General features: G+C 43.8%; 1 protein-coding gene and 1 long non-coding RNA gene across 3 annotated transcripts in view; both read left to right on the forward strand.

Annotated features, from left to right (window-relative positions):
* Positions 1 to 13,774, forward strand: part of SPECC1 (sperm antigen with calponin homology and coiled-coil domains 1) — a 138,065-nt gene that overhangs the window by 65,372 nt on the left and 58,919 nt on the right. For both annotated transcript variants that reach the window (XM_087825807.1, XM_087825808.1), the window contains exons 3-5: positions 2,174 to 2,381; positions 6,267 to 6,340; positions 6,713 to 6,891. In XM_087825807.1, the coding sequence (XP_087681933.1) occupies positions 2,174 to 2,381; positions 6,267 to 6,340; positions 6,713 to 6,891 (461 nt within the window). The remainder of the gene's footprint in view (positions 1 to 2,173; positions 2,382 to 6,266; positions 6,341 to 6,712; positions 6,892 to 13,774) is intronic.
* LOC148091178 (uncharacterized) lies at positions 9,103 to 13,321 on the forward strand. Its single transcript, XR_015715839.1, has 2 exons — positions 9,103 to 9,974; positions 12,018 to 13,321. It is a non-coding gene; the product is annotated as an uncharacterized LOC148091178 (long non-coding RNA).

Below are 13,774 nucleotides of genomic sequence, written 5' to 3' on the forward strand. Positions count from 1 at the left end.
GGGTGGGGCCAGCAGAGTTCATCAGGCCCGAAGAGACCAAGATTTGGCCATGTGAAGGGAGGGCTCTGCACAGAAACAGTGGTGCTGGTGGTGCCTGCAAGGGAAAGGTCACCCCTCCCTAGAGCCACACAGCTCAGTCTCTCCCTCCTCGAGAGCCTGCACCGAGTGTCTGCAAGCACCGAGGGCCCAAGCTGGCCACAGCCAGCTGACTCCTCTGCAGGACGCACGCTCTGCAGTGCGGGGCCACTGGCAGTCAAGGGGATGCGGCTAGTGGATCTCCTGTGGGGAGCAGCACCTGTCCAGTGTGGCATGGGTGGTTGAGGGGGTGGCCCCTGCCCCAGAGCCACTCACTGTCTCTGACACCCCTGAGGTTGCCCTCAAAGCCCTCCAAGAAAGTCTGCACCATGGGCTCAGGCAGCTCACTCATCCACAGGGTGTGAGCTTGGCAGGGTGGGAGGACAGGGAGTCAGGAGGGTGGGGCTAATGCGCCTTCCCAGGCTGATGCAGTGTGGAGGGGAAAGCTACACCCAGGAAAGATGGCTCCCGTGAGCCGTGTGGGAGAGGGACTCAGCACAGGCACCCTGGCGGCTGTCCCTTCAGCTCTCTCAGGTGGTACTGGAATTTTAACTCTGGCAGTCTGGCTGTAGGTCCCCACCCGTGGTCTTTTTTATGTACCACAATAGCTTTCAAACTTACGACAGCAACCTACAATGACATACTTTATATTGTGATACGGAGCCACATACCTTTATAATTGAAATACAAGTTTCACAGAAGAGTTCTCCCCTTAACACAGGCAGTGCACGCCGGCTCTTCCCCACGCTGGCACGCTCTCTTATTCTCTCCCTCCTCCCCTTTCTTCCTTCTTTACCCTTATCACAGCCTCCCATTGAAAAACTGCAACACTTCCTTCCACTGTTTGTCACACATCAGGTATTCATTAGGGCTGGCCATGGGGATAGAAAAGTGAAGAAAGCATGGAGGGTCCCTGTCCCCATAGACCAGACAGCCAGAAGGTTTGCACAAAAAACTTATATACTGTATATGGAAACCCCTCCAAATCTAGGAAGAAATCTACTAGGTATCAAGCTTACATTACGTGATAAATATATAGTTATTTAGTAACAGTAATTGAAAGTCTATAGAAAAGGGACAGTTCACAATAATCAAATAATTAGTATATTCAAACAATAGAACGTTGTGCAGCATTTTACAGTAACGACCTAGAGCAATGCATATCAATAGGAATACATCTCAAAAGCAAGTTAGAAAAGCATAATAAGCATAATATAATACAGGACAGAAACACATTACCATGTACTGTAATGCAGTGTAATACAATATACAGCAAAAGCATGATATAGTATAATATCATTTGTGTAAAATTCGTATAAAAACCATGCAAAGAATGACCACACCAATTTTAGAATAATACATATTACTCTCTAGGGTGGGAGGGAACTTGAGGTGTTAACAAATCTTGTTAAGTAAAAAGATTTAACAAATGTGGCAAAATGTAACCACTGTTAAGTCTGTATGGGTGTATGGTTACCTCATCACTTTTGGTGCTTTTCTGTGTATTTTAAATGTTTAATGATTGAAAATTGGAAAAGTAAAATGAGTTTCTGTTCTGTGCCACTCACTTCTCTTTGTACACGCATATCTCTGTGTTCTGTGCCTTCAGCTGGTGTTCTCTGACATTAATGTTATATTCCTCTAAAAAGACCCACCGTAGCCCCAAGTACTTTATGGGTAAAGAGATTGGGGTTTATAGGGGCTGTCGGGATTTAGGGGTGTCGTTCCTGGTTTACCAGCAGGTGGCGCCGCTCCACAGCGGAGATGAGGGGAATCGGCCATACCAGGCACTCCCGCTGGAGCCTCCCAGTGTGAAGCGCTGTTCTACCCAGGTGCCTGGAAGGAGAATATTTAAGTGTGTGCAGCTTTCTTTATATTGGTAGGAAGGGGCACAGGATCCACCCATTTGTCTTTTTACATATATCACGTTTCTCTGAGTATTTATAGCCTTCGCTGTGTCTAAGGCTAAGAATGTGGAAATGATGCCAGTGTGGCATGTGCCAAGAGCTTCCTTTGCTTTTGCATTGGTGAGCCTGATGCTAATGTGTGGGGACCTTTTTCCTGTTAAATTGACTGGGGAACCTTCCTTTTATTCTAGGTGGAAAAGGATTATTCTTACTTGAAGGAGATATGTGATCATCAAGCAGAACAGCTGAGCCGAACCAGCCTAAAACTGCAAGAGAAAGCATCAGTGAGCGATGCAGAGATTAAAGACATGAAGGAAACCATATTTGAACTGGAAGATCAGGTGGAGCAGCATCGAGCTGTCAAGTTACATAATAATCAGCTCATCAGTGAGCTAGAAAGTAAGTGAATCCAGCCCTGGTGAAAGGTGGCTCAGGAGTGGGTAGGACACGAGAGAAGCCAGCAGCAGTGGGTACTGTGAGAGGGTATGTAAGAATGTTTATGAAAAGCCTTTCTTTTGAATGTTCTATAATCTCCTGGGGAGAATGTCAATTAAGAAACAGAATAATTGCCCGGCCGGTGTGACTCAGCCGGTTGAGCATCGACCTAGGATCCAGGAGATCGTGGTTCGGTTGCCGGTCAGGGCACATGCCCGGGTTGCGGGCTCGATCCCCAGTGGGGGGCATGCAGGAGGCAGCCGATCATTGACTCTCTAATCATTGGTATTTCTCGCTCTTCTAAGATATATATATATTTTTAAAATTAGAATAATTAATCTCCTAAACTAAGTCGAAAACTGGGTGATGTAGAAGAAGCGATTATTGAACGTGAGTCAGGAGTGTAGGGCAGCTGTAAAAAAGAGCAGATGTTTGGCGTATTAGGTACACTGTGTGAGCCGCACTGCTGACCACAGTCGTCAGGGATGACAGTGTGTCATCTTTGGGTCTGATGGATAAAAAAATGGGTGGCAGATGGTCAGACTGATGGAAACAATATATGCTCTTAGTGTCAGAAAACATTTCAGCATGTGTCCCATTGATGGTAGGATATCAAATAACTTAACAGGTGGCTACTTTGTCACTGAAGAGGCACCAATATACAGGTTATTTACAAAATCGTTGTTTGCTTTGAACAGGGGAAGACATTTTTAAAAGAGACCAGTTAAACATTGCCTACTTTGTCCAAATAAGTCTTATCAAATGATCTCATCTAATGTGTTTTGCTTTTGTAACAAAAGAATTAACGCATAGAGCTTTTAGTGACACCATTGCTAAAAATAGAATAGTTGGTGGCCTGAAAGTTTCCTGACTGCACAGCTCAAACTGACTATTCATGGAATCCATATTTGTGAATTCACCTACTTGCCGAAATGTATTTGTAACCTCAAAGTCACAGCTCTCGACACTTTCACAGTCAGACCTGTGCAGAGCATTGAAAAGTTTGTCTTCCAACGTGCACTCGCAGCTCAGGTTGAACTCAGTGACACTCACCTTCTTGTTTCAGCTCTCCCACTGTAAACAAGTGTCTTTTTCATGGTTTATTTAGTGCCATGGTTTTTTGCATTTTTGTGCTTTTTGTTGGTGATTTCACTGTTTAAAATGAACCACAAGTGTAGTCCCAAAATGCTTTGTAGTGTCCCTAAGCACAGAAAAGCTGTGGAGAAAATAGGTGTGTTAGATTAGCTTTGTTGAAGCCCGAGTTATAGTGCTCTTGGCTATAAGTTAAGTCTTAGCAAACCAGCAGTGTTCATTGAATTATTCAACATTAACTAAAACTTAGAGGAAATTCACCAATCTACACACCAGACTGCTCCAGAAGGTGCTAAAAGTAAAATCTGTGGTTGTGTGATGAAGCTGTGGAAAAGTGGCTAAATTTGTGGCTTCATGCGGTGACAGCCAATTAAAAAACACACAAAAAACATAATGGACAGCATTGTTGTGAAGCCAAAAACTAGACAACTTTACAGTCACATTTCCCAGAGTTGGGAAAGTGTTAAACTTTTCTCAGCTGGGGCTGGTTCGCATGGCTCAGGGACCACACAGCTAGTGGGAAGTTAAAGTCTTGCCAGGGAGGCAGGTTCTGCAGATCAGGAGGCTACAGAAAACTTTTTAAAATAACTGTTGACTGCCCTGGCTGGTTTTGCTCAGTGGTTAGAGCGTCAGCCCGCGGACTGAGGGTTCCCAGGTTCAGTTCCAGCCAAGGGCACATACCTCAGTTGCAGGCTTGAACCCTGGCCCCAGTCGGTGCTAGAGCAGGAGGCAACCAATCAATGTGTCTCTCTCTTTCTCTCTCTCTCTTCCACTCTCCCTGAAAAGCAATGGAAAAAATACACTCAGGTGAGAATTAAATAATAATAAAATAAAATACCTGTTGACTGTTATGCAGGAAAAGGGTTATGTGGGCATCAGTGGGAAGAACTTTTTTTTTTACAGGGACACTGGCAAATAAACCTATTATATAAAATTCAAATAGCATTTTGTTGGACAAAAATTCGACCAGAGGCTCACAGACCTAGCCTTGTATTTCCTGTAGGAACAATAGTTTAATATTTGCTAATTCAGTGTGTGCGGCACCTTCATGTAGCTGACACAGATAATGAGAATTGGCCATATATACTGCACCTTGATTAATGAGTAGCGTCGGGGTTCCAGTCTTCATTAGACCTGGTGTGTGGTGGAACTGTAGAACATCACCTTAGTGTCAGTGTCGTCCAGACTGTTCTCAGCAGTCATGCTTAAGAGTACAGCAAAAGACCTACCACCATGGTCGGTGCTCTGTGTGTATTTCCAGTAGCACCATACTTGAAAGTAGAAAGTTGAAGAAGAGAAATCTGGTTTGGTTTTTCTCGTAGTGATACACTGCTATTGAGAATTTGGTTGCATTGTCCCAAGTCTTTAGAAGTCAGCATAGACACACCAAGAAAGAAGTGTGTAATTAATGTCCAGAACTGATGTCAGGCCGACTCCCTGCACTTGTATCATCACCTACCCAGGCTTGACAGTAACACAGACCACGTGTCTTTTAAGAAACTTTTTAGCTTTCATCGGGGATCTTAAGGTATTTTTAAGATGTTGTTTCACTGGGAGGCCCAGGGACACACAAATCCGGCTGAGGATAATCACTCCTCCCCATAAGATCCTTGAAAGAAATGGACAGAAAAATAAAAAGTTCAGGGGCATATTCTCTTTCTGCAGCATCAACCCCAAACACAAATCCTCAGCCCCACATGCTGAATTAGAACTTCTGGGGTAGGACCTGACCCTGTGAGTTTTTTAAGCTTCTCTGATAATTCTGATTCACATCCTTAGTAGACAACTACTACTCTTTAGTGGATATGAACAAGCATTGAAGAATTTTAACTAGGTAGAGGACATGATCAGATTTAAATTGGAATGACTCTGACAGTAATGTGGGAGAACTGGAGGCAGAGACAGTAAGGAGCTCAAGGTGTTCTTGGCGAGGGAGAGGTAGTCGGGCGACCCATGGAGCTCTTAGAGTGCATACACCATATTCCGTCTGCCCCTGGAGATACCAACTCGGGGGGTCAGAGTCTGTGGCTTCAACATCTGTGCTTTTGAAAAGCTTCCCACTTGATTCTGAGGTTCACTGCAGTTAAGAGCTGCAACTCTAGAAACAGGCCTGAAAGTCACAGTGGTAATAGCTAGTCACATCCTCTGTTACACGGAAGCCTCCCAGCGATCAGGACATTCAGGGTGATACATCCAAATATCAGGGAGGCCAAAGGTGAGTGTGATAAGTGTGAGTAGCTGTTTAGGTCTCCCCATAGTGTTACATGGCTGCACAGCGTGTCATCTGAGGGTGCAACCTAATCAAAACACCACTTGTTTCCCACTTCATCCCATGTTCTATTTTATTTTATTTATTTTAATTTTTAAAAAATATATCTTTATTGATTTCAGAGAGAGGAAGGGCGAGAGAGAGTTGAAACATCAATGGAAAGTCATCATTGATCTGATGCCTCCTGCACACCCCCGACTGGGGGAGGAGCCCGCAACCTGGGCACACGCCCCAACCGGGAATCGAACCATGATCTCCTGGATCCTACGTTGACGCTCAACTGCTGAGCCACGCCCGGCCAGCCCGTGTTCTATTTTAGAAGAGCTTCCTGCCTCTGGCTACCAGTTTTCGTTCTGAAGAATGGAATTTACAGTAGAATGGGTGGATTGTGAAACCTAATGCCAAGTTGGAGCTCCTTTGCCACCTATCTTACCTTCTCCAAGAGTCTCGCAACTCTGCCAACTCCTGTCTGACTTCTTTACTTCTAGGCAGTGTGATGAAGCTGGAGGAACAGAAAGCAGACCTGGAGAGGCAGCTAAAGACTCTGACTAAGCAGATAAAGGTGAGATGCGGTTATAGCAGGGACCGGGACCTTCTCCAACATTTTACCAGAAGTATTCCCCTCTTAGGTTTGGAAACCTTTGAAAAATACCTTGAGTACTCTCTCTAGCCTGTTTTCTCATAGTCCATTTCCATGGCATGGGCCCAAATTAGTGTTGGCAGGAAGTAAAATTAAAGCAGCCGTTCGGTTTCAGGATGGAGAGCTCTGCTAACACGAAGGCGTAGCTCCCGCCTGTGCCTTTGCCTGGTAGTGATGTCTCCCCAGGCACTGCCCGGCCAGTCCTCCTCAGTGCTGGGCACGGGGACCCTGGAGCCCCTGCCGTGGTGCCAGCCCTGCGGCGTCTGATGCGGGTGTGGGCTCTGGCGTTTTCAGGAGGAAACCGAGGAGTGGAGGCGGTTCCAGGCGGACCTGCAGACTGCGGTGGTGGTGGCCAACGACATCAAGTGTGAGGCCCAGCAGGAGCTGCGCGCCGTGAAGAGGAGGCTGCTGGAGGAAGAGGAAAAGAATGCGAGGCTGCAGAAGGAGCTGGGGGACGTGCAGGGCCGCAGCAGGTCGGTCGTGAGTGGAGGGCACCTCTGTGCCTTTCTGAGCCTGAGGCCTCCCGCACAGTGCTTGGCTTCTCACTTAATCACCACGCATGGCCTTTTGTGATGCTTCTGTGTCTCTGTGCTGAAGTTGTGCTCTGTTCTAGGCTCACTCTGCGGCCGCTGCACAGCCAGTGCTGGTCACTGCCCGTCTCTGGCCTCAGGTGGTGAGAAAGCTCTTCGCTTACACGTGTGCAAAAGCTCCAGCCCAGTATCTCCTGGGCTGAAAGAATAAGTCATGCCTAGGGTGCTCCTGAAGCCTTCGTGTCTGTTAGTGCAGGAAGCGCGCACTCCGCAGGCGGCGGCAGCACCTTTCCCAGGTCGCTCGCGCAGTGGGGGAATTGCCGTCAGATACAGGGCTCGTTCCACCTGGCCGGGGTCATGCTTCTTATGGGCAACACCTGTGGGCTGTCTCAGCCTTTGAAACGACCCACTCAGTTAAAAAGGATGAGCATGGACATCACACATCTATGTCATCTAACCTATGACTCCCTTCTGTCTGTGGCCCCAGAAAGTTTTCTTAACAATGAAATTTTAGAGGGAGATAGTCCTAAAGTTAACTGTTATTTAAAATTTAAATGGTTTACAAACAAGATTATAAATAATATTTTAGGCTTTAATGCAGTGTTATATTTCCCCAATCAGGAATAAATGTCCTTAACTTTGAGATTCTTGGATATTCCAAAATGATTTTGAATTTTCAGATGTCTCTCAAATGTAGCATTTTAAAATCAAACTTACTAGGTCTGAATGCTGATTGTACCGTTCGCCCTATTTACATGTTTTCCAGGATCAGGAAGGTTGTTCATTGGCTAGATTCTGAGTCTGATAGATTATGAATTTCACGACATTGGAAAGAACAGCTTTTCTTAGACTTCTGTTTGGATTCTCTGGCCACACTTGCTTAATCAATTCCTTGTTTTCCTGTTTATGACTTTTCTGTAAAACAGCCTCTGTGATGAAGCAGTAAGATAAGGCGTGTGGCTGATTCTCAGTTCACCTTTGAAATCAAGGTCATTATTTTATAGTCACAACTTTCCCCTCTGGCCACCATAGCATGTAATTGTGAGTAAGGGGAGGACAGGAAAACTGGATTGCAGTGTTCCCTACTGAAACGTTTGAGGTCATTCTGGTTTTCTTTTGTGTTTCCTGTATTTGTCCATTTGTCTTGGTTTATAGTGTGTATTTTTGGAAGAGGAACCAAATCATAACTTGCATTACCTTGTTTATAAATGATAAAACACAAGTCTTGAGTTTGTGTTATCATATAAGGGGCTGCATTTCTTTCTTTTTTTAAAACAAGCAATCAGGTATTTAATGAGGGATATGCCTATGAAAACAGAAGGAAAAAAACAAAGGTTAATGATCAGGACAAATTATAAACTAGTTTCTGAGTTCATAAGACTGTCAGTCGAGAAGATTTTTAGATGTGAGACTTAAAGCTTGTTTTGCTGGAATGAAAGCAAGCAGTGACAGTCTGACAGATCCTCTTTATCTGCAGTTTAAAATCAGTAAAATATCTCTGGTGATGTCATCAGGTGTTCAGGTAAATTCTGTATGGCTTACACTTCATCAGTAGCTCAAGAAGGGCAGTAAGGTGATCCGAGCCATAGCACCATACATGACCTGTGATGTTGATGACAAAACAGCATCAGGAAACATCTGGGTCGCCAGAGAAAGTTACCAAACAGGGAACCCAGCCTAGAGCGGGTCTGCCTTAGGCCGGCCTGTAGTGTGTGGGTTCTTGACTTGGTGCAGGAAAGCTTTCACAACATGAGTCCAGTGGTTTCGATAGTATGTTTATAAAGCTGAGGACAGTGAGGTAAGGAAGGACTTAGGAGAGAAGAAGCAACAGGAAAGAGACGAGGCAGGGCTTCTTTGGCTCTTTAGAAACATTACAGGAAAGAAGTAAGCCAGGCCCTGGCTGGTGTGGTTCAGTTGGTTGGTTGGTGGTCTGTGTACCAAAAGGTTGCCAGTTCAATTCCTGGTCAGAGCACATGCTGCCAGGGTTATGGGCTTGCTCCCCTGTAGGGGGCATGCAGGAGGTGGCCAGTTGATGTTTCACTCACATCGATGTTTCTCTCTCTCTCTCTCTCTCTCTCTCTCTCTTCCCCCCCCCCCCGTCTCTAAAAACGTCAGTAAAATATCTTAAAAAAAAAAAAAGAAGTGAGCCAAGGCAGGGCTGCTTTGGCTCACTGGGAAGTCAGAGTAAAGGTGATCTTGGGGGCAAGTTCAGGGGTTTTGTCTGGGACAAGCCGCTGCTGCCCATGTTACCCTGGTTGCAAGTCTCCTCATGGAGCCATTTAGAGTTTAAGAGAAGCATGCCTGTGGGGGAAGTAGAGAGGGAAGGGAAAGTCATGGGCTCCCGGGAGGGAGCGTGTGCTGAGATGCTGCATTTCTAACAGATCTTAAGACACAGACCTGGTTATACAACTTGAACTCTGATATCACAGGACATCTCTGCATGTCTTGTCAATTTAGGGCTCCATATGGTATATCCTACATCTTCAAACTTAGGGTCACTTTTCTTTAACACAATATGTTTCTCTTTTGATTTTCCAGTGATTTGCAAACCTACCTCCCAAATCCAGCTGTTTAATCCCTTATTGCAAAACACTTCAAACTTTAGAATTGACACCAATCCAGAACATGGCATATTACTGAAATCCTGTAGGCTTCAGTGTGTTTATTACCCTATCATTGCATTGGGCAGGACTTCAGACAACTGCCAGGGCTGGTTTCTTGTCTGATTCCATGCTTCTCTAGCAAACTGCCCCTTCTAAAGAGTTGACTATTTAAAAGTTACTACTGGCTGATGGCTTAGCCGCTTCCGGAATCTACCACATGATCAAGACTTGAAACCAACTCATACCCTCAGAGGTCCTGAAGTGACGTAATGTTTCCTTCTTGACTGAATGGGGTCTTGACTGAAACTCAATTTCACTTTGACAGTCATCTAATGAGAACTCAAAAGTCATTCTTGGTTCAGGCACAGTCAAGAACTTGCAGAAAATTCTCTGATGAGGTCTTCCAAGTACAACCAAGAGAAGGTAAGAGCATCTGAAAAGCACCTTGATTGTAACATGGGATTAACTGATTTAAATTCTCATTGTGCATGTACCAGCATTTGAAGGAATACAGTAGGCTAGTAGGAGGGCAAATGAAGTTCGAATTTATTACCAAGAACTCAATAACTAAGACAAAGTGGACTATTAAATAACTTAGTATTTTAGATAGCTTGAAAACTTAGCTCATTATGATCATCAGTCCTGCTATGTTTTCAAAGGCATTTTTACTTTAGAGTCAGAATAACTGAAGTTGAGGTATATGGGAAAATGAAGCTCGAGTCCCAGACCCAGCTCCTTCCTCTTAAGTGCAGAGGTCAGAGCAGGTCGTTTTTAAGGCCCCGCAAGCTCTGCTGTTTTCTGAGACTGGTTGGTCAGCTGGTCTTTCTCTGACAGGAGAGTCGGGAGCTCAAGTGCCAGCAGCACCTTCTTTCCAGTGCAGTAGCATTTCCATAGTTCAGCTGGGCTATGGGCCTCATCTTTCTCTTCCAGAAATTTGAACAAGCCAGTATAGTTTTTGTGGACCTGAAAGTGATATGTTTTGCTGGCTACGTACAAATGAACAGATGAAAGGATAATAAATAACTTTTCAACTCTGGCTTCTTCCAGTTTTGAACCATTAAGGGAAAGACACTGAAATGAAAACTTCCATTGAGATTAAAACATCAGACGTTTTTCCTGGAGCACTGAGTCCTGGGGCCTGGCAGACATAGAGAACACACATGCAGTGCGACTTAATGACTTGATGGGTCACGTACAGTCTTTTTCCAGAAGGGTGTTGTTGATGAGCAGTACATGACACAGGCCCCTCAGACAGCAGCAGGGAAAGACCCATGTGTTTTCTCAGAAAAGACCATTAGTTTTAGGATGACTTACTCGGTTTTTATTGTGTTTGTCATACGACACCAATAAGCACCCATGGAAAGCATCTCAAAAAAGATCATTAAAAACACTAACCATCTGTGCCTAATTAACCGTATCAGTTTCTAAAATAGACTGTCTAAGCTTCAAAATGTGTATAGCTTGTAGCACTGGTCCTTGTGTTGTCCCCTCTGATGTGAGCAGCATGGCTGCATATCACTGCCCGACTCTTTGGAATTGGCTTTTAACTCTGTGTGCACAAGTGTATTCTGCCCTGATGTCAGTCGTGTGCCTGTGCCGCCCTTTGTGTTGTTGTTACGGCTGCAATGTGTCACAGCTGCCCACCCTATATTCTGTGGTTGCCACAGAAAGGAAATGTGTGGAAGTGGGAAGTACAGATTCTTGTCACTAAGTTGTCTCTTCCAGCTCTCTTGCTGCAGATGCTTTGACGCAGCATCTCTGGCTCTGGTGTAAGGGACCAGTTCTTATGGAGACTGCTAAGCAGTTTCTGGGCAGACCTCACATCAGTACTTTTAATTTCCAGGGGCCTATGGCATTTTATTTGGTCAGTGTAGAAACTAGTCCTCTGGTACCCCGCAAGCTAAGTCTTTCACTCTTGTACTACTTATTTTTTCATAGCTAAATTTGCATTTATGGCATTAGATACATAGCCCATAATTCTAAACAGCTCTGTCTGTTACCCTGTTCCCCAGCTCCCATCTTCCCAGATTTGCTTTGGAATGTGTGGACATGAGTTTCCCTTAGGCCTTAAGGATTTTTACACTGTAATAATAAAAGAAATATTTTTCTTTTTTGGGCTTTCACTATTGGACAGTAGAGGGAAGCAGGAGCCACTGTAAATTTCAGAGAGCCCAGTTTTGTTATCCTGGACATCTCTACCTTACCAACACAACTGTCTGTTGGTAAAGAGCTAATGAAGAAACCTCGTAATGGCATTTTGAAGTCTTTAGCATTTTCCCTGTCTGAAGACTTTTGACTTCCAAGAAAATTGGAACAGTAGGAATTCAAGCATGTTAGTCCTGTTGTGGATATTAGCTTTACCCTGTGGGACGGTGTTAGTGTCAATACTTAAATTTATAGACTAAGATCATGTTGCATTAAGAAACTCCTTTACCAGCCTTTCCCCTCCCATTTCTATTTTCACAGCTCCATGGTCTCTGTCAGCTAGCAGAGCATTTGATGGAAGACAGACCCAGCCCTTGCCATGATGGGAAACTACAGCCATTGCTGTTTGAAAGGGGGAATGTAGAGGAGAAATTACCTCTTTATAGAGCCTGATTGTCTCCTTATAGCATCTACTGTTTCACACAGTCATTGCAATCAAGTCTCTTTACCTTTTTTCTACATTGTTGAAATCAACTCATGCACAAAGATAATTCTTACTCTTTTTTTCCCCTTTCTCAGAAGATTCAGCGGTCTTTATATGGAGCATAAAATGAAATTCTGAAAAACACATACACAAAAGAAACAAAGTACAAGTCTTATGAAAAATTTTGGTGCACAGCTAGCGTGTTTGAGAGCAGTGGCATAGCAAGTTCAGGTACTGATGGAGGCAAGCAAGCCATGCTTGTGTTTCACTTTGTGGAGTTATTTTTATGCTTCCTTTGAATATGGTGTCTGATAATCTTGGAATTAACACTATTTAAGGCAAGAGAGGAGGCCGTCTGTGTGACATCTCATTCTGAAGGAAGTTCTCCTTTCTTTATAGCAAGGCTTGACCACACCTTCAGGCTGGGTCTGGCTTCATTACCTCATCTGAAACAAGCCACCCACTGAGTTTCAGTTTGATTTCCAAAATTCTCCGCTGGGCTCCGCATAAATAGATGTCTGGTTGATAATAAAGGATGTAGTTAAACCAGATACCTTAATGCAGTGACAATGCTAATTGGAATCTAGCTGAAAACAACTACAACCAAAGCCTCATGAATAAAACTTACCCTGGAAACTTAAAAGACTTTTTAAATCCAGAAGCATAAAGTTCAAAGTGTGATTTTAAACTTTTGGAAAGACATGCATTTGTGAAGATCTGTACCAGTTCAGTGAATGCTACTGCAGTTCACATGTGAGGAATAGTGTCGGGTCCAGATGTGTCAGGTCGTTAGCAGCTCTGTTATCCAAAGGACACGACAGGAGTGACTGTCTGATCCGAGGAAAAATAGGAACAGGATGCTCTAACTCAGGAGGATGTTGGGGGTGTCGCATTGGAGGCCTACTGGATAGAAATTTATACATTGGGAGAGCTTTACCTCAGATTGAGGATTCTTAGAATGAGATAAAATTCATTTGCCGAGTGTTTTCAAATATAAACGATAGGAAGAGTTCAACCTCAACTTTAACTGCCCGGCTGTATTTGCACCCCATGTTTTGCTCTGTTTTTACTCTGGGGTCTGTGGGATATTTTTATATGTAAGCGTTTATGAAGTACCTAATAAATGTTACTATTTAGAAGAGTCTGTTGCCTGATTTTTTTTTTAATCACTGGCCACGTTTCTGCAGGGCCTTTATGTCCTTCATTCTCAACTTTCTAGTGCATATAGTTTCAGTAGTTTAAAGCCATGTCAGATAACTAGGACTTGCGGTAGTAAGCTGGACTTCCAATACAGGTTTAGATGGGAGGTTGATTTTAAATACGAATGTCATTTTGTTCATGATTTTATTATTAGAACAAGAAAGCAAGGAGCAAAAATACTAATTTTGTATAATTTTTAAAGCAAATTATTGGAAAATATATCACATGAAATTTGGTCTAGATTTGTCTTAAAATTTAAAAACAGATCATTTGGTGTTTTAATGTATTGGATTTCTTCTTATGGAGTAATATTTAGGTAAACTGGTAACAAAATGGAGATGTATAAAGAAAAATATTAATCTTTCTTGCCCTCTAGCACCACCCTGTAAGGTAA

This window comes from Miniopterus natalensis, chromosome 17 (genome assembly GCF_054644295.1).
Source record: "Miniopterus natalensis isolate mMinNat1 chromosome 17, mMinNat1.hap1, whole genome shotgun sequence".
Classification (NCBI taxonomy): domain Eukaryota; kingdom Metazoa; phylum Chordata; class Mammalia; order Chiroptera; family Miniopteridae; genus Miniopterus; species Miniopterus natalensis.